Genomic DNA, 19,979 nt, shown 5'->3' on the forward strand with positions numbered 1-19,979 from the left:
TGTTATTCCACATAACCTAGGTGTGTAGGAGGCTATCTCATCTAGGTGTGTGTAAGTGCACTCTGTGATGCTCACACAATGATGAAATCGCTTAACGACGCATTTCTCAGAATGTATCTCTGTCGCTAAGCAGCACATTACTATATATATATTTTGGGTGTTTAAAATAAACAGCAGGGAAGTTACAAAGGCTAAGGAATTTTGTTATAGTTCTTACCCCTTGGAGAACTTTTGAATTCTGGTTTTATTAGAGTTGCACTTGCCTTTCTAACCCCTACCTTGCTAGCTCTTTCTCTACTCAATTCATTCTTTTTGGCATGTGGGGGACATGGACGGATTATATATCAACTAATGTCCTCAAGTTCTCATTTCCCTTAAGTGGACGATTAGTTTTCATTCCTGAGCACCTCTAGGCTGTAAGATATCTGTCATTAGGCTTTGTCTCATTGGGCAGTTGTATATTTTTATACATATTTTCTCCCCATAACCTATATGATAAAGTTCAAATTCATTGGCATGGGACTTTATGAGCTCCTACATATATAAGCTATTTCTCTCCATCAAGCTTTTGCATATTCTGTTTTCCTTCTCTGGAGAAAATATCATCCCATTCCCAACGGATAACATTCTAGACCCTTGAAGAGCCAGCTGGGTGGTCACCTGCTCTATCAGGGCTTTTCTGACTCTGATAAGCAAAGGGAGCCAGTTCATGGCCCATACTTTCATGGCCTAGCCTGCTGCCCATGGCCCCATCGTAGCGCAGGCAGTAGAGTGCACATGTCATCTTCCCCATGAGATTAAGAGCTGCTTGAGGGAGAAGACCAAATGCTGCATCTTTGTATCCCTCCCACCACACATAGCTGGACCTGCAGTGGGTGCTCAGAGAATGTAGACTGAATGATGGTGTGAAAATATAACAGTGTTTGTTTCCAATAAAATATGTGGTTACGTATGTTAGGCTTATATAAAATCCTGACTCCCAAACAGCCGATGTTACCATAGGCAGAAAGAATAGGGCTGCAGGGAGAGAGGGGGAGGAAGGGAAGGAGGAAGTACAGGAAAACAAAGGAGGGCGGAGACGAGCTCATCCTTAAGATAAAGTATCGCAACCAGACCAACCAGAACTAGATTTCCGTGGCCTAGAGCAGATCCAGGACGCCATCTTGTCCCTCAAGGTGAACTTTAGCTAATTATAATCTTATTAGCATTGCAGTTCGGGGAAAATCTCCTCCCCCTGTGCTGCCATGACAGGTCTGACAAGAGTCAAATAAGGACACAAATCCCTCCTCCTGATGGGAAGGAGTGGTCAGCAAGGACCTGCCTAGGAACACCTCTAAAGCCATCCCTAAAGCTTGATTATTTCATGCCCTCATTTTAGAAGTCATAAGTTCCTAAGCTTCTTTGTTTTTGGGGGCAGCTGCTCTTCTCACAGGCCTGCCCACTCTCCCTTTTTGAGAGCGTATAGTCCTTCTCTAATAAATTTGGTGCGTCCTTGAATTCTTTTCCTGTGACATACCAAGAACCCGTTTTCTGGCAACAATAAGACTTGACATAAACCCATTAAGAAAACTTAAAAAAAATCCCATTACATTAAAGAATTATTTCTGACAATTTAGGGAAAAAAAATCCAACACATAGCACAAACCAGTGTATTGTTCACTAATCACTTGGTAAATTTATGAATACCTCACAGGAAGATCTCTATTTTAACATATATTGCAATGTTTAGTGCTATGGGCCTTTACCAAAACACAATTACCCTAAAAGTACACTATCTCCCCACAGAGATGCTGAAAAGGTGATTAGTTTTCCAGCACTTTTGGATTTACTCTTTCAACATGAAAGGCAACGACAGATATATCATAAAACAAATAAGTATCTTTGATCTGCACAAAAACCCCAGAAAATCTCCATCATAAGGATGACTGCATGTCCTCTCAGGAGCTTTATCCAAGGGCAGCTGCTTCTCAAGGCAGACGGGCCCAGTGCAGAGCTAGAGAAATGGAAAGCCTGTAGATGGCTCACAGGCTAGCTGCAGCAGATGTTATCCCACAGTGCTGTTTGATTTGGGTCCTGGCTGGCGTACTGAAAAGCTTTTAGGATCTCTCTGTGTTCATTTGTATAGTAGATGTGTATGAGTGTATGTGTGTGTGCATACACACAAACACACACATATACACACGTGCACATGCACACACACACACACACACAGACTCAACCGGGGGTGCCAAAAAATGTATACAAGTGGACACTTTGGTCAGCGTTGCTCAAGCAGTAGTTCGCCGTAATCAGAAGTGTCTGGACGCTGATGGGAACCACTTTGAACACCTCTTGTAATTGCAGAAGTCAAACGTGACTTGTATTCATCTTTTGTTATCGTTATACATTGAGCATTACAATTAATATAGTTTTTTCCTTTTTAAAATGTGCATATATTGTTTTGGCACCATATATATACATATATATATATATATATATATATATATATGTATATATATATTATTCTGTGGATGCCTGCTATTTGCAGGTGGGGTTTCCTATCTGGAAATGTGCAGGCAGGTCCTAACTGCAAACTTCTTAGGGTCATTGAAAGCCATTGCTTAGAATGGGTAGAATACTGGTCTAGTGCGATTTGTTAATTCTCATCTCATTTCCACCTCTCCTTGACCCCTTTTCTTTGAACCTTAGCCAATATCTTACCCCATCTCTCTTCACTGGGGCAGGAGGGAATGTTTATTTTGTACTGTATTTGGTAATAACAATTGTGTAAACATGAAGCTTTAAGGGTTTGGTTTTTTTTAAATGCTACTTTTGTTACAATGGCTTCAGCAAAATGGCTGTTTTGTTGTGAAAACACCCATGCTCATCTGATCATTTTTTGTGTCAGCTCATGAATCTGGTGGGGATCTCTTGTGCAGTAAGGGTGTAGATTCCTGGAGATTTACAAGACCTGGGAAGGGGCCCGGTGATAGGAACAAGCACCTCTGGATAATTCCAATACTGACGCAGCCCCCATGTTAGGGAACTCTTATCCAGAAAGACTGTCACGGTTTTTTCATGGCTATATGCTATTTCATTGAACGGAAATACTATAATATATTTAACCTGTATATTTTGATGGACTTTCATACGGTTTCTATGTTTTCATAATTAGTAACGATGCTCCACCATTCATCCCTTTCTGCGTGGTATCACTTTCTGCTTCTTTTGGGAAATGCTGGCCTCACACACACTTCATCTCCAAATACTCCCACCCAGCTCTGCCTTGCCCTCTTCCAAAAAATGCTCTTCCCCTGGCCTTATCGGAGACTTCCACAGACTGAGAAGATTCGCTTCTCTGGCCAGAGTGACTGCCAATGGCGTAGGCATCTAAGCCACACGGTGACAATTACTGGGTTAGTGGGAATACTTCCTGGGGATTTTTGGACAGTAGCCCAGAAAACATGGCCTTTAACTCCTCACTGGTGGCAAACCTAGAAAAGGAGATCCTGGGAGTTCTTAGCAGACATTGCCAGCGGCATGGGAGAAGCCACCGTAGGAGAGTGAAGGTGGCAAGCAAAGAGAGGTAGAGACGAAAGGTGGAGAGTGTGACAGATTTGACTCCATGGACCACAGCTGTTCCAATAGCAGGACTTTCTGATGCTTGTCTGTCTGTTAAACACAGATGAGAGTTTACTTGGGCATAATTCTTGGGCCCTAACCCTTTCTCCTAAAAAGATGAAAGATGTTGCTCCACTGGATTCTGGCATTTACTACTGTAGAACAGAGATAGAGGCAATCCTAATTTTTGTCCCTTTGTAAGGGAATCTTACCCCTCCTGTCTCTATTCTGTATGCTTAAGTACTTAACACATATATTTTTGTCAATATTTGAAATTAAAAAAAGTCATTACAGTAAAAATGAAAAGTAGCTACTTTAGATCTTCAAAATGCTTTCAGCATAAGATTTTCTCCTAGTATGTTTTAAACTACCGTATTTTATTGAATACAAGATACCTTTTCTGTAAGATGTATCCTTATTTTGTGTATTGCTAAGAAAGATGTTGCCCAATTGATGTACGAATCCATCAATTTTAAGTCACAGCCCAATTTCAGAAGTTAGAATTTGAAAAACTGTACTTCTTAGAATGAACGAAAGTCTTACTTTTCCTCCGTTTGTTTCTTTTTCAAGTACATCTGTTATTTGAATGCACACTTTTTGTTCTCTGTCCCCTACGTCTATCAACTTCTTTGTCACTGTGCCCTTCCTCTGCATGCCAAGAGACATTCTGAAACTTTTCTTTCATAGCAGTTCTATTGTCTGCAATACCAACTGTGCCATTTCCACACTTTAATGTTGACATATTCTTTAATATCTCTTCTTACGTCATTCAAATAACTGAACATTTTTGTTTCTTAGCCAGCCCCTTCTTCATCTCAATCTGTCATGTGATCTTTGCTCTGTTTATGTAGAATCCATGCTTTCTTGAATTTTATTCAGGATATTTTCTCTAATGTGAATTTTCTGTTATAATCCTTTTAGAAATAGGCTTTTCTTTTTAAGTCTATAGTCTGCATCTTTCTCACTGCTGCTGTGTTTCTTCAGAGGCCTCATAACTAAGGAGATATCTATTCAGTCCTGTTCTCCCACAAAGGGGACATATAGATTCTTCTGGGTCCCTTCTTACAGTTCACCTGTTTGAAGTTAGAATCTATTTCTCAGCTTTTAAGCTGGAGAGCTGGCTCACGTGCACAGCCTTTAGTTGTGGCTTTGAAGTCTTTTACTTATTATGAAGCTGCTGATCTGAGCAGAAGTCCCTAGATCTCGCTTTCTTGTCAGCTTACTGACAAGGGGAGTCTGAAATTATTTCTAGTCCTTCAGTTGTTAAAAAAAAAAGTAAATGAAAAGCTGCCATCCCCAGCATACAACGTACTCATTGCTCTTCCAGCCCATAGCTCTTTGGATGACTGATTTAATATTTTAAAATACTTATTCACTTCTGTCCCTAAATGTATTACATTGCTTAGAGCTGTAATCCTGGAATCAGTACAAGAAAAGAGGTATTCATAAAGGGAAGGAAATTGTAAGAGTTCTTCCTTGCTTTCAGACAGAAGGAGGACTAAGTCGCCATCTTCTGGTGGGTTAGATGCACATAACCAGTGGGGAAGGGCTAGAAGTATCCTTTGGCCAGTGGACCCCATCAGCCCACCTCAGTATTCAACGATGATCTGCTGGGAGGCTTCTGAGTGCCAGGCACTGATCTGAACAGGGAAATTGCAGTGAACAGTCCCTGCTAACATGGGGCTTATATTCTAGTTGGAATATATATGATAAATAAATAAACCAGTAAAGATCCAATGTGAGATGGAGATGAGAGCCATGGGGGGGAAAAATCAAGTAGGGGAGGGGGTCAGGGAGTGCTGGGGTGGGTGATCAGAGAAGGCCTGATGAGGTGACATGTAAGCACAGGTGAAGAATGTCCCTCTTGTGGGCCGCTGGTTGAGGAACATTTCCAGTTTCCAGTGCTATGGAAAGTTGGCATCTCTTTCTGTGTTTTCATGTATCCCTCTATTGGAAGGCAGAGGAGGGTGAACTGCTGTCACCAAAACTCAGATGCCTTCCATAATTACAATTATAAATGGCCCAAATACTCCATTAAGGAGATGGACCCATAATTTAATTAACTGCACTTTCTATAGTTGCCTACCTACATTATTTTCAACTATCTTTATTTGTCTTTTATGTTTTTAGTTGCAATGTAAACTGCTATGATTAGTAGCCAGCCATTCAAAGAAAGCAGTTTGGGAGTACAGATTAAGGGCCATCAAAACATGTATTCAGGGTCAGGGACAGAGGACAGGAGACCCATAAGTAGCAGGCAGGCAGAGAGCAGTGACAATGCTGGGCAGGGAGGGCCAGGAGCAGAGGCCTTTGGGAGGTGGCCTCAGTCCTCTGCTTCCTTCATTTCGGTCAGGAGGCCCCATCTTCCCTGACCCCTGTATTCTCCAGGCTGCAACCAATGACCTGCTTATCGGTCTATGTCTAGCCGTGGTTTTAAGCGTGAGTTAAAAAGAACATAAGCAAAATACAGCAGAGAAACAGGTCAAGTGTTGAGTTAAATTCAGGAATGGTGCTCCTTTAATTAAGCAGATATTAAAGACACTGCATCTGAAAAACAAGAAGCAGATGGCACTGACTCCTGGCTTTCATCCACAGAAAGAGAACGGGAAAAATAAGAAGTTTCTATGCCCAAGATGGAGGTTATACTGAGGTTTCCAGCATCCAGACAGGCAAATGCCTGGACAGCTGCTTAGGGCAGATGGGTCCTTTGATAGCTTAATATTGCATCGTTTCTGGTGACTTTGTAGTTACAGCAACCAACGTGAGACCATCTGTTTACTAGTGGGTGGAAAAGCTCACCACCAGCAGATAGTTGCTACTGAGAATGAGATACTACCCAAAAGTTAAGTCAGCCATTTTCATAACCTCTGCAAAGCAATCTGGCCTGGTACCTCTGGCACAACCATCACAGGAAAGGGAACCTCACTTTAGGTTCATGTCATGTACACTGTGGGACCATATAGAACCATGGTATTCCAAAAGATTTTATTTGGGCTTATTTCAAGGTATTCAAATGCCATAAGATAGATCATTCTCTTAAAAGCTCTTTTGTTCTTTTCGACTTTTCTGAACAGGAAAGGAAAATAACCATGAGTTCTGAACCATCTATAATATGTGGAAACACTAGTTGCCATTTGTTTATTATTAAAATGAAAAAAATTTTAGATAAGTAACACATATTTGTTGCAAAAGGTTTATAAGGAAAAATAAATAAGTCTCCCTCCTACCTCTTTCTCCTAGTACCCCATCTCCACTCTCCCTGTCCGGAGATAAACACTGTTATCTTCCTGCGTATCTTTCAGAAATAGTATATAATATACAAAATCATATATGTGTGTGTGTGCGTGTGTCTGCATACTTCTAAACACACACACACACACACACACATTCTTCCAGCTTTTTATTGGCTGTATTTAAAAAGGAACACAGGCATATTAAAAGCTCTGAGAAGCACTGCAGTAAAGAAACCTGTTTAATGTCATTAGCATATTCTAAACCCATTGGACTTTTGGTCCCCCCTCCCTTCCTCTTTTGGTGTAATTTTTGATCTGTGGAATATAGTCAGGACTCGCTGATGTGGCTGTACCAGGTATTTCTGCAGGGCATCTGTTCTGACTGGTCTGTGCTTGAGCTGTTCTTTTTTTCAATGTAAAGTGTTTGTTTGGTTTTATTTATTTATTTATTTATTTATTTATTTATTTATTTATTTATAAATTCATTGGGGTGACAATTGTTAGTGAAATTACACAGATTTCAGGTGTAATACAATTCTGTATTACATCATCTATAAATCCCACTGTGTGTTCACCACCCAGAGTCAGTTCTCCTTCCATCACCATATATTTGATGCCCCTTACCCTCGACTCTGACCCCCCAGCCCCCTTACCCTCTGGTAACCACTAAACTATTGTCTGTGTCTATGAGTTTTCAGTGTAAAGTTTATTTACATATTTTTAATCTGCCCTTCCTTATTTTCTTTGTTCCTTATTTTCATATTGCCTATGCTCAGTTCTCTTGCTGTTTTCTTTCTGGTTTATTATTTGCTTTGAGTAGGAGCAGCCGTTTGCTGAATTCAGTTCAGTCCCCGAAGAGGGGAGGTTATCGTATAGGGTTGTCCTACAGCTTCAGATCAGGTTGTGACCTTACCTCATCCGCTCTCCACAGGGCAGCATCTTCTGCCTGAGGCCCTTTCTTCCCTCAGCTGAGTACAGCCTTCCTCTTCACCCTTCACACACTGAGGTCAGCAGGACTTAGAAGTTTCCTTAGGCCACCGGCTCTCTGGGTGGTAACCCTGTAACCATTTCTGCTCAACTGATTTTGATCAGCAGCTGCAGGTTTGCCTCTTATTCGATCCTACTCCTTTACTGAAGATTTATTCATTTTGTTTGTATATTTATTTATTGGGAATAAGTATTAAATTTTATCAAGTAGTATGTTTTTTTCTATTAAGAACTATCAAATATGAATAGATTAATAGACCTTCCTAATGGACAGCCATCCTTGAATTCTTTGGGTATAGCCTCATTGGTCACGATGAATTATTCTTTTAAGACAGTCTAGATCCAATTTTGGGGCATTTTATTTCGGATTAAAAAACAATCTCTGCACTAAAGTGGGATTGGACTATACTTTTCTTGTGCCATCCTTACTTGTTTTGGATATAGTGTTGTGCTGGCCTAATAAAATGAGATATACTCTTTTTCAAAATTTTTATTTCTCCCTCTTCTCTCTGAAACTTGGCTGGAATTTGGTCATAAACTTTATGTCCTAATCCTTTTTCTTTATAAATTTTAAGACAGTGATTCCGGTTCAAATCTAGTCTATCAATAGTATGTTTTGTTACTTTGAGTACTTTCCCACCAACTTCTAAGTAGAGAACTTCTCTGAACCTGAATGTATTTTAAGGAAATTATCTGTAAGATAAGAATTGGTCTGGACTTAAATCCCTATCATCTTTGGATTGCCATAATTAACCCAGGGATAAATGGTTATGTGCCACATCATTTTGCTTGTAAAACACGATCTGTTTCTCGAAATCACACCAATGATATGATACTTGACAATAAAGGAAAACAGCTAGAAAAAAAATCAAATTAACCTTTCCTCAAGAAGTCAATAACAAGTTGATGACTATAACTCTACCTTAAAATTCCACGCATGCCTGAATTTTCTGAGGGCAGGAAGGAAGGATTTTATCTCTTATTTATGCTTGACCTCTTAATCCCTAGGACAGGAACTTCAAGAAGAAACTATAAAAGAAATCTAGCAACCTGACAGCCTTCTTCTCTTTCTTCCATTTATAAATTTTAAAGACATTTAACATTCTTACACATATTCAAGATAGGAGGGAATGCAACTAGAAATATATCTCAGAATGCATACGAGTGTGGGGAAGGAAAGCAACCGACAGATTCGAGGACCAGATTCACATTTTCCACCTCCTGTAGAGGCATTTAAAGGGGTTGGTACCTGTTAAACAAGACTCTGATTGAGAAAAAAACAAAAAACAAACTTCAGTTTCCCAGGCAAAACTATTCCTTAGTACAGACACCCAAATTAAAATCCCTTTAATTGTCCATACTTTGCCATAACTAAATATTAGGAGGAAAATAAACCTGCTTATTGGAGTTACAGACTTGATGGTACAGAGGCCTTCTCCACATCTTCCCTTTCCATTATAAACTCTTCGATATTTCTCTCAGCTTTATAATTATTTGGCAGATGAAAGGGAATCTTTCAAAGGCCCATATGTTTATTATTATTTTTGGGTAATTCCTTAGTTAGATTCTTATGTTTTTCCCAACAGGTGAACATTAAACATCATTTTATTTATAGCATTTAAAAGCATTTAACTATATAAGACATTTAAAGATCTATTTTGATCTAGAAAACAAGGTTTAATAACAAAATAAATGGTCTGTGCAGCCTGCTTCTAAAATTTGCTCTATACATTTATCAGCAAAAATGAACACAGTATAATCAGACATGTGGACATCCGATTATAAATATGCCTTTGTTTAGAGAGAGAAAAGCCATGTCTACACTTAAAAAACAACAACACCACTACTAATAAGGAATACTCGATTACTTCTGGCAACTTCGGAAATGTCTTTTAGGAAGACAGGAAACTGGACACTGAGCTCATTTCTCAGTCCCTGCGTTTTGAGGGGAGCTCTTCTCCCGGCGTCAGGTTGGTGGGGACGCAGAGACAGTAGGTCACAAGGGGAAGAATATCTGACTTTTGGAGTCACAGAAACACCCTACCCCAAATACTCCATGACCTCCGATGGGAAGAGAAACCCCATCTCTAAAACAACTCCAATAAATAACCAGACAAAATCACTCCCCTGCTTAAAATGGTCAATTCACTGGTCCCCATCACCCTCGGAATCTGCTCCCTGTTAATATTTCTCACAACACTGTTCACAACACACACATGTATTATCTAGGTTAATACCATGAAGGTCTCAGAATATGCCACATTCCATCACAACACCATGTTTTTGTAGAGGTTACTGCCTTTCTCAGGAATTCCTTTAGTTGTCATGGACCTCCATGTCATCCTAAACCTGCCCTCTGATTGGTTTATATTCATAGTACACACATTCACTGATTATATTTGGGGTAAATAAGAAGCTGTGACAAAACTTAGTTTTTCTATCTTTTGGATTAAATTACATTTGGATTGGCCGTGAAGAAATCACCATTAGGGAAATGTCTTGTTGGTTCAGCTGGCGGCTAGAAAAGTGCAGGATCATCCCTAATCTTGAAACTAAGCCTGGATGCTAATTTTGCCTTCTGTGAGACAGATGATTTAAGTTGTCCTTACGATGGAAAAGAACTCAATGCACTAAAATTGACACAAGTTCAGTGAGAATTCTGATTCAAAGTTTCATAGGTTTGACACATCTCTTAGTTACAAAAATCAACCTTTACCTCTTGAAATGATTCACCAGGACTCCCACAAGTTCACCAATTCGACTCTCATGAGTTGGCTGTTTGCTGAAGAGGCAGACAATGAGGTCCTTGTTGTCTTTTGTGTGGAACACTACAAGTTGGTCCTTGCCATTGGAGACGCTCAGACCAGTCAACTGCACAGAGACACATTATGGAAAACTGTTAGGTTGGTTCTCAGAAGCTTACATTTAAAAATACATTTCGTCATTGAACAACAAATTGTTTTCTCAGTAACCATGATGACTTTTATTTTTACGAAGTTTTATGGAACAAGGAAGGAAATAAAGGGTAAAAATTAATGAAACTGAAAACAGAAAAACAGAAAAATCAATGAAAGAGCTGATTTTTTTCGAAAGATCCATAAAACAGCTAAATCTCTAGTCAGAAAAAATAAGAGAGGAGATCTAACTACCAATATGAGGAACGGAAGAGGGGATATTACTACAGAACACATAAACATTAAATGGATAATAAGAGAATATTTTCAGCAAGTCTATGTACACGAATTCAATACCTCAGATAAAACCAAATAATTTCTTGAAACACACAAACTACCTAACTTCACCCAAAAAGGAACAGATAACCTGAATATTGCTATATCTGTTTAAAAAATTAAATTTGTAGTTAAAAACCTTTCAAAAAAGAAAACGCCAGGCTCAGATGATTTCACTGGTGAATACTACCAAACGTTTAAAGAATAAACAATTCTCCATTTCTCTTCTTAAAAGCAGAAGAGAAGGGAAGGAAACACTTTGTAACTCATCTACATGTATGAGGCCTGCATTATCCTGATACCAAAAATAAACAAAGGCAGTATTAGGACAACTACAAACCAATACCCAATATCCTTCATGAACGTGGATGTAAGAACGTCCAACAAAATATTAGCAGATTGAATCCAACAATATATAAAAACAATAATACACCACGATCAAGTGTTGTTTACCTAAGAAATGCAAAGCTAGTTTATCATTTAAAAATCAATTAATGTAATCCATCATAGCAACAGAATAAAAAAGTCACATGATCCTATCAACTGATGCAGAAAACGCACTTCACAAAATTCAACATCCATTCATGATAAAAATTTCCCAGCAAACCAGGATTAGAAGAGGACTCAAGCTGATAAATGACTTCTACAAAAACATCATAGCTAACGTCATACTTAGTGGTGAAAGACTGAATATTTTCCTCAAAGATAAGGAGCAATGCAAGAATTTCCACTGACACTACATCTCACTAGAAGCCCTATCCAGTGCAATAAGGCAGGATTAAAGACATTTAAAAGGCACACAGATTGAAAGGGAAGAAACAAATATCTCTATATTCAGATTACATGATTGCCTACACAGAAAATCCCAAGAGATCTACAAAATAGCTCCCAGAACTAATAAGTTGGTTTAACAAGCTCATCAGATACAAGGCCAACGTAAAAAAGTATTTCTGTATACTAGCAATGAACAATTGGAAACAGAAATTTAAAAACAAAACCATCCACAACAACTCCAAAACCCAAAATACTTAGATAGAAACCTAACAAAATGGGTAGAGGACCTACACACTGAAAACGACAGCATGTTGAAGAAAGAAATGAAATTAAAATGCTGATGAAAATTATAAAAGAAAAATCTAAGTTAATGAAGAGAAATAATTTGTTCATGGATTGGAAAACTCAAAAATGTTAAGATGTCAATTTCTCCCAAATTGATCTATAGATTTCATGCAATCCCCACCAAAATCCCAGCAGGATTTTTTGTACATGTCAACAAGTTGATTTAAAATGTGTATGGAAAGGCAAAGGAACTAGACTAGCCAAAACAATTGGAAAAATAATAAAGTTGGAGGACTCACAGTAGCTGATTTTCTCTCCTATTATAAAGCAAGGAGAGCATGACATAAGCAAGACAATGCATTTGTTGAAAGGATTGTTAAAGGGATAAAAACATAGATTAGTGGAACAGAATGGTGAGTCAGAAATAGACCCACACAAACATGGCCAAGTGATTTTTCACAAAGGGGCGTAAGGCAATTCACTGGAGAAAGGTTATTTTGGACATTTGGATAACTAGGAACATTTAGACATCCATATGTAAAACTTTTAGAAGACAACATAGAAGAAAAATTTCTGTGGGCTTGGACTGGGCAAAGATTTCTTAGAAATAACACCAAAAGCATAATCCATAAAAGAAAAAAAATGTTAAACTGAACTTCATCAAACTGAAAACTTTTCTCTGAGAAAGACACTGGTAGGCAAATGAAAAGACTAGCCAACGGACTGGTAGAAAATATTTTCAAAGATATACCTAATAAAGGACTAGTGTCCAGAATATATCAAGTCCTGTTCAAACTAAACAAGAAAGCAACCAATTCAATTTAAAAATGGGCAAAATATTTAAAGTCAGTTCAAAGAAGACATGGGTGGTAAATAAGCGCATGAAAAGAGGCTCAGCATCCCTAGCCATTAGGGAAATGCAAATTAGAACTACAATGGAATACCACCATAACCTATCAGAATGGTCAAAAACAAAACAACAAAGAAGGAAAAATACAAAATGCTAGTGAGGATGCAGAACAACTGGAACTCTTGTACATTAAGGTGGGAATGTAGAAGGGTATAATCACCGGGAAAACAGTTTGGCAATTATTCAAAAAGTTAAACATAGAATTATCATGTGACCCAGCAATCCCACTCCGAGGCATTTATCCTAAAGAAATAAAACCTTATGTTCACACAGAAACTTATACACGAATGTTTACAGCAGCTCCATTCATAATTGCCCCAAACTGTAAATAACTGAAATAGGTGAATGGATAAACTGTGATATATCTATATAATGGAATGTTATGCAGCAATAAAAAGGAATGAACTACTGATACAAATTATCGATCTGCAACAACATGGACACATTTCAAAGGCATTAAGCTGAGTGACACAGTGAGTCTCACAAGGTCACACACTGCATGACTCCTTTTCTGCGATATTGGCTAGAAGACAACAGATCAGTGGTTGTCAGGGTTTGGGGATGTGGGGGAATCAGACACAAGGGAGTTTTGGGGGTGATGGACGACTCTGTATCCTGACTGTGGGGGTGGTTACACACATACATGCATGTGTTAAGACCCATAGATCTGTACACCATGACCACCACCAAAAGCCGTTCTTATGTAGTATATGTAAAGATGAAAAATATAGCTCTTTGATTGTTTTGACCTCTAGGAATTCTATTTTGGTCAGTAAAGCAGAAGCCGGATTTCTCAATTCTGTGGTTTGTTCCTCTATTGCAGAAAATACCAAAGTGCCACCTCCTGGCCACCACAGGTGCTGTCAGTTTAGTCTGGTAATCAGCACTGACAGGGTATCCAACTGGGGACAATGCAGAGTGCCAGGCAGCCTGGGATGGGGCTGGAAGGACCACAGACGCTGAAGGAATAATCCCTGTGCGAGGGGCATTTGTAATCCAGTGGAAGAGGCGGACATCAAAGACCGTTAACAGTTCACCCATTTGGAAGGCCACTTGGTTCTATGCCCACGTTTTCAGGTAAGGAAATTGAGGCTCAGTGAGGTTAGCTGATTTGCAGACCTGGGAACTGGAGCTCAGGCCTGCAGACCGATCCAGACCCACGTTCTTTACCACAGCGAGCTTTTCCAAACATTGTGTACAAATGAACAGAAGCTGCATAAATACGTGTTCCTAAACATGAAGTGAGTATATTTTCAGAGGAGGTGAGTTCTGAGGTTGGTTTTAAAGAATGCCAGGCCAGTGCTTAATGGGGAGAAGAGAAAATATTCAAGGAATTGAAAATCAGTTCACAAACCCATGGAGATCATGGGCTTTCTAAGGCCACTGGTAAAGACACTATATCAATCCTTCTGCCAGTTAGATGTATCCCATTCAGCCGATTTTTAGATGATTAAATTAAAAGTATCATTTTTTTCAGTTTAAAAAACATTTTGTGTCTGTGATGCTTCCCTCTCATTTGATTATTTTATACACAGAACACAAGATTGAATTTATGTAGCACTTCACAGGAGAGCTTGATTAAAGCCTAATAAGATGAGAATTCTAACAGCATAACTCTGCCAGCATATTCCAGAAGCAGTAGCTGCAGGAGTTCAGACACAGATTCAGCAGGAACAGATCTGAATACGCAAATCATCTGGATCCCTTGCTAGATGCGGTCTGGGCCCGAGGAGAGGAGCCTGTGACTTTTCTCAGCCACATTCCCACCTCAGGGTGTGGGCTTCTCTTCCTGCCTTCCCCTATTCCACCCTGTCTGGGTGGCTTTATGCTGCTGCTGTGCCTAGGAATTCTTCTTTTGTAAGCTCAGGCCTATGGGCACCCCGAGTCCCAGAAGGAAAGAGGAAAAACAGCACCCAAACCTTCTGCTACACAAATAATGAAAGGTTAAACCCCTGCTGTCACCAAGGAAAGACAGACAGCATCCAGAATGCCTCCGTTGGCTCTGGAAGATAGGACGGTTAGTGGGGAAAAGCAGTGGAATACGGGAGGATCTGTGTTTTAATCCCAGTTCAGCCACGTGATCCTGAGTGAGTCATTTAGTTTCTTGGGGGGCATCTGCCCCCTTTATTTTGGCAAAATAAAGATCATACAAGATGCCTGGTCTACCTTACAAAATTGTGGTAAGGATCAAATAGTAGCAACTCACGGTATAAAAAGATAAATCAGCAAAACCCCTCTGCCTTCAAGGGCTTTGACACGAAGAGAAGTTATCTGGAAGGCTCCACAGCAGTACCATGCCAAGGCAAGGTATTGTGTGGAAACACATCAGTGAGTGACGCGTTCACCATCTCCGTTATCTCTGGGCAGCCACAACGCACAAAACAGTTTTCTGAACAGAAGTGAAACTCCTTATCCAGGCTTCCCCATTAGTTACCTTTTTATTTCTCATAATCTGTGGGATCCATGCTATGATACGCCTAAGGCTTCTTGGGTTTTGAAGATTTCAACAGGAAAGATACAGTCTCTGATTATAACCCATCTCACATCTCCCAGAGCCTCCTCCGTAAGAAGGACCAAAGAGTGAACACAGCTAGACAAGTAAAAGATCTGGCCGTTTCCGAAGGAGGAGGTTAGTCTGAGGAATCAGAACAGGTGTCCTCCTTTGCAATGGAATAAGTGCGAGACAACAGAGAGAACTAGAAAAGAAAACCTCGATCTTGTATTCTCATTTATGAAATAAGAGAGAAACAGACCAATATTAGAAAATGAAGTCATTCTGAAAGGTAAATATGATAAATCGAAAACACAAATATATGCATCGCTACCATTCAGCTTATCAATAGGTAACCTTTGTATATCATCTGGGTGCTTGTCCAACTAGAATTACCTCCGTGCAGTCAGGCTTGATGGCTATCACTTTTTCTTGGCAACTGCAAAGTTTTGTGTTTGTATCGTTTTTATTTTACAATTCTATATGGTACATAAAAGAGTATTTCTCTTCATAGTAAGCTGGTAAATACTCAAATACATTTATTATTATATCATCACTATAATACTGGTTTTTAATTTTTTCCTAACCACTCAATAATCTTTGGCAGCAAAGCACTGTGGATAAAGGAGAGAAGAAACTTCCTCCACTCTATAAAAGAATTACAGGACCAAAAACAAGTATCATGACTGAGCACAGAGATTTTGGCCTGGATCTTTCAATACAATTTTTAAATAATAGAGTCTAAGTATGGTAATAGATAATTTCTATCTCTTACTATTTTTACAAGTAGCAGGTAAAAAGGAGTTAATTGGAAATTAAAAGATATAACCCTATTCCCACCAAAATACTCTATACAACTTGACTTGTCAAATAGGAGTTTAAAACTTGAAGTGTAATTTACATACAATAAAATTCACAAATTTTTAAGAGTATAGGTGGATGATTTTTGACATCTAAATCAATTTCCATCATGCCAGAGAGTTTCCTTGATTCTTCTTTTTAATGTCTTAGTTCTATATTTATAAATCAAACTGGCTTATTTAGCCCTTGAGCGAAAAAGATTAGCTCATTTCTTAAACCTAGAAACTCAGGCATCTTTGTAAGAACAAATTCACAAAATACTGAATTTTCTCCTTACGCTTTCTCTGTTTTCATGGGTTGTGCCTTTAGGATCATGAAAATTTTGCAAAGAAAATAGTTACTCTTTGAAGGTGACCAATGAGCCAGATGCTAAAATGTGACAATAAAGGAATTGTTTAAATTCTTTTTAATAATAGGTTTATTCAAACTAGCGTGAAAATAGGTGGTTTGGAATTTAAGCTATTTTTGGTTGCCTATATATTCTTCTTATAGTAAGATTCCTCGTGATAGAATTTAACTTCATTTGATTTCTCTCCATGGACACAATCTTGGTTTCCAATTTCCACATTTCAATAATTAAAAAATATTTATGTTGAGATTATAAACCCGTTGTTGTTGGATTAGATTCAGTTTCACTTTGTAGGACAAGAACGAATGCCAAGCATATGTCTATAGTCGCAAAACTGCATCATGAGGTATAATATCACAAAAGGTCAGGAAACAAGGTGAATACTCCCTCCAAGTCCATTGTAACTACATGTCATTTTCCTTGCTGTCATTTTTGCTTCATATTCCGCTTCATTACCCTGTCTGCATCTTTACGTCTCGGCCTTTCTGTGTGCATGCACATTGTTTGTCAGTGAAATTGTGGGGCCTCAAAATGCTAGCTATAAACTCCAGAATCCCAAACAATAATTTCAAGAAGCTGTGGGTTTCTGGAGAATGTGTGCCTCACAAGAAAAGGCTCTGACATTTTATGACAAAAGACTCCAATAATGTAATAGGCCATGAGCCCTTGAGCTCTTGTTACTTTAAAAAAGAGTTAATGTTTTAAATGATGGTCAACTCCTTTAAAATCATCAAGGACTAACTAGGGAGAATGTATGCCTTTTTTATAGTGCTTCATGTCAAGTTTCACCTGGGACCTCTTTTTTCCAGACTTACTCCCATAAGCATCTCCTCTATAGACTTCTTGATGGGAGGATCTCTTCTCGTCTGTGGGTCGTGCTCTCCACATACACCTCGAAGGGACTTCATTAATATAGGTGCTTCCCCTCTGATCAAAGGGGGGATGTGCTTACCACACAAAGAGCTTTCATGGATTGTAGTGGTTACTTAATTTCTTCAGGTATCTGCTTGCATTTTGATATACACACGTGGCCTTTTGGATTTCCTATGTTCTACTTTAGTTCTTTGGTTTGACCGTGGAGTTATAATATTTATGCTCTTTTGGTTTCCATTAACAAATTAAGTAGTGGTTACTTAATTTCTTCAGGTATCTGCTTGCATTTTGATATACACACGTGGCCTTTTGGATTTCCTATGTTCTACTTTAGTTCTTTGGTTTGACCGTGGAGTTATAATATTTATGCTCTTTTGGTTTCCATTAACAAATGGATTTGGTTCTTCAATGATGGAGAACATTCTGTTCATTCTGTTTTCCATTCAGAAACTTGGAAGACAGATGCGCTGACTTTTGCAGGACGCTTGGTCATTTTATATCTCGCTTTATCTCTCCCCAGCTCCCTTTTCTTCTCTCTTTTCCTCCCTTCTTTCTCTTTCTCTCCCTCCTTGGCCAAACTAGCTATAAATCAGAAATTTCAACTGTGCAGGTTTGTCAGGGAAACAACATACAGTTTAGGCTAACCGAGAGCTTATCCCTTTACAAACAACCGTCACTTGAAAGCAACAAAGTGCTTGTGCCTGAGCTGCTGTGTAAGACGGCTGGCTGTCCCGAGGTCACCATGCTGTGAGGAACCCAAGCCTCTCAGAGAGGTCAGGTGTTGTGCTCCAATCAGCAGTCCTGATTCAGGTCCCCCACCACCCAGCCCTAGTGCCAGACAGGTGAGTGATGAGGGTTCCAATGATTTCAACCCTCAGCTGTTGAGTAACACAGCCTTTGAGTCTTCCCAGCTAAAGTCCTAGATATTATGGCACAAAGGCAACCTGGCCCCCCTGTGCCCTTTCCAAAATTCCCAACCCGTGGAATCCATGAACATAATAAAATGGTGGTGGTTTTAGTTCAGTAAGCTTGGGGTGGTTTGTTACACAGCAATAGAACTGGAATAAAGATTTGGAAGGAGTGAGGTGTTATGGTAACACAATCCTAAAACAGTTAGCACTGGCTTTGGGAAGTGGGTGGAAGCGGGAAGAGCCCTGAGGAGAGTACTAGTGGGATATCGGTAGGCTATGAGGCAGTCAGTGAGGGCCTGGAGGAAAGCAAGGAGAATATCATCCCAACCTTGAGGAAAGGGTCCCTTGTTATGGAGTGGCAAGAAAACTTGACAACACAGTTGCCTGTGGGAAGGTAGAGAATAGAAAATGTTCACAAATTCAAGGATCTGGATAAGCATAGACGGATGAAGTGCCCCCTGGCTTCTCCTTGCTGTCTATGAAAACATGCGAGGAGAGAGATGATCTTAATAAACAACTGTGCAGCTTGCACGCAAAATTTGGAGGAAATATAAAGAAGGCTGTACCTGCAGGGTTTGAAAATGAAACTGTTTCGTATTTCCAGCTCCTCCAGATGGCAAATGATTCTCAAATGAAGAAATAGTTCTAAGGTTATGATCAAATCCAGAGTGGGATTGTAAAGTCCTTTATCAAAACCTCGGAGAGATCTAAGGCAGTGCTTCAAAGGAACTTCCAGGCAGAATAACGGCTCTCCGAAGATCTGGAGGGCACGCCTTACAAATTTTCTCTATTAAAGGGCAGGGCTCTTAAGAGTCCTAAGGGCCTCGTCCCACAGTGCGTCACAAGGAACCCCAGATTCAGTGCAGTTTATCTTGCAGAGATTGTCTAATGGAGTAAACGGTATATAAACTGATGTACAATAAGTCCACCAAGGTTTCAAAGGAACTGTATCAGGTTAGACAGAAAGGGACAGAGACATCAGAAAAGGTGAGGAGGCTTTTGGACTCCCAGCCTTTTGGGGCAGGAAGCAGACTCAGGCTCCTTAGCTGCAAAACAGATGACCAGTGACTTATGTGGCTCTGATCTCCTGTCTCTTGGAATGGAGAGTATCTACTGGGGTATCCCATCCGTTATCACCACTGTATGCTGGGTGTGTGGGGCATGTGAAATGTACTTAAAGTGTCCTTTTAAAGACCTGACGTTCACAGGTCTTCAGAATGAAGGAACTAGTTGGAGACTTCACCTGGATGACTTAGGTGATGAGATCCAGGATCTCAACCCCGAACCTGATGCCATAGAGACTTTGGGGCATCATGGGAAGGGATGAATGCATTTTGAATGTCAGAGTAATGTAAATAATATTTGACCAAGGGGAAGGCTGTGGAAGATTTAAAACATTTTCTCTAACCCTTTGACACACCTTCCATTAAAAGATGGAGGAGGGGCCTATGTCTCCTCCCCTTAAATCTGGGCTG

The 19,979-nt window shown here is 39.5% G+C and overlaps 1 protein-coding gene across 1 annotated transcript in view; it reads right to left on the reverse strand.

Annotated features, from left to right (window-relative positions):
* The window catches only part of MYO1D (myosin ID), a 285,823-nt gene that overhangs the window by 77,354 nt on the left and 188,490 nt on the right, over positions 1–19,979 (reverse strand). The window contains exon 21 of the mRNA XM_081027840.1: positions 10,537–10,691. Within this exon, the coding sequence (XP_080883966.1) occupies positions 10,537–10,691 (155 nt within the window). The remainder of the gene's footprint in view (positions 1–10,536; positions 10,692–19,979) is intronic.

This window comes from Rhinolophus hipposideros, assembly GCF_964194185.1.
Source record: "Rhinolophus hipposideros genome assembly, chromosome: 20".
Taxonomy (NCBI): Eukaryota; Metazoa; Chordata; class Mammalia; order Chiroptera; family Rhinolophidae; genus Rhinolophus; species Rhinolophus hipposideros.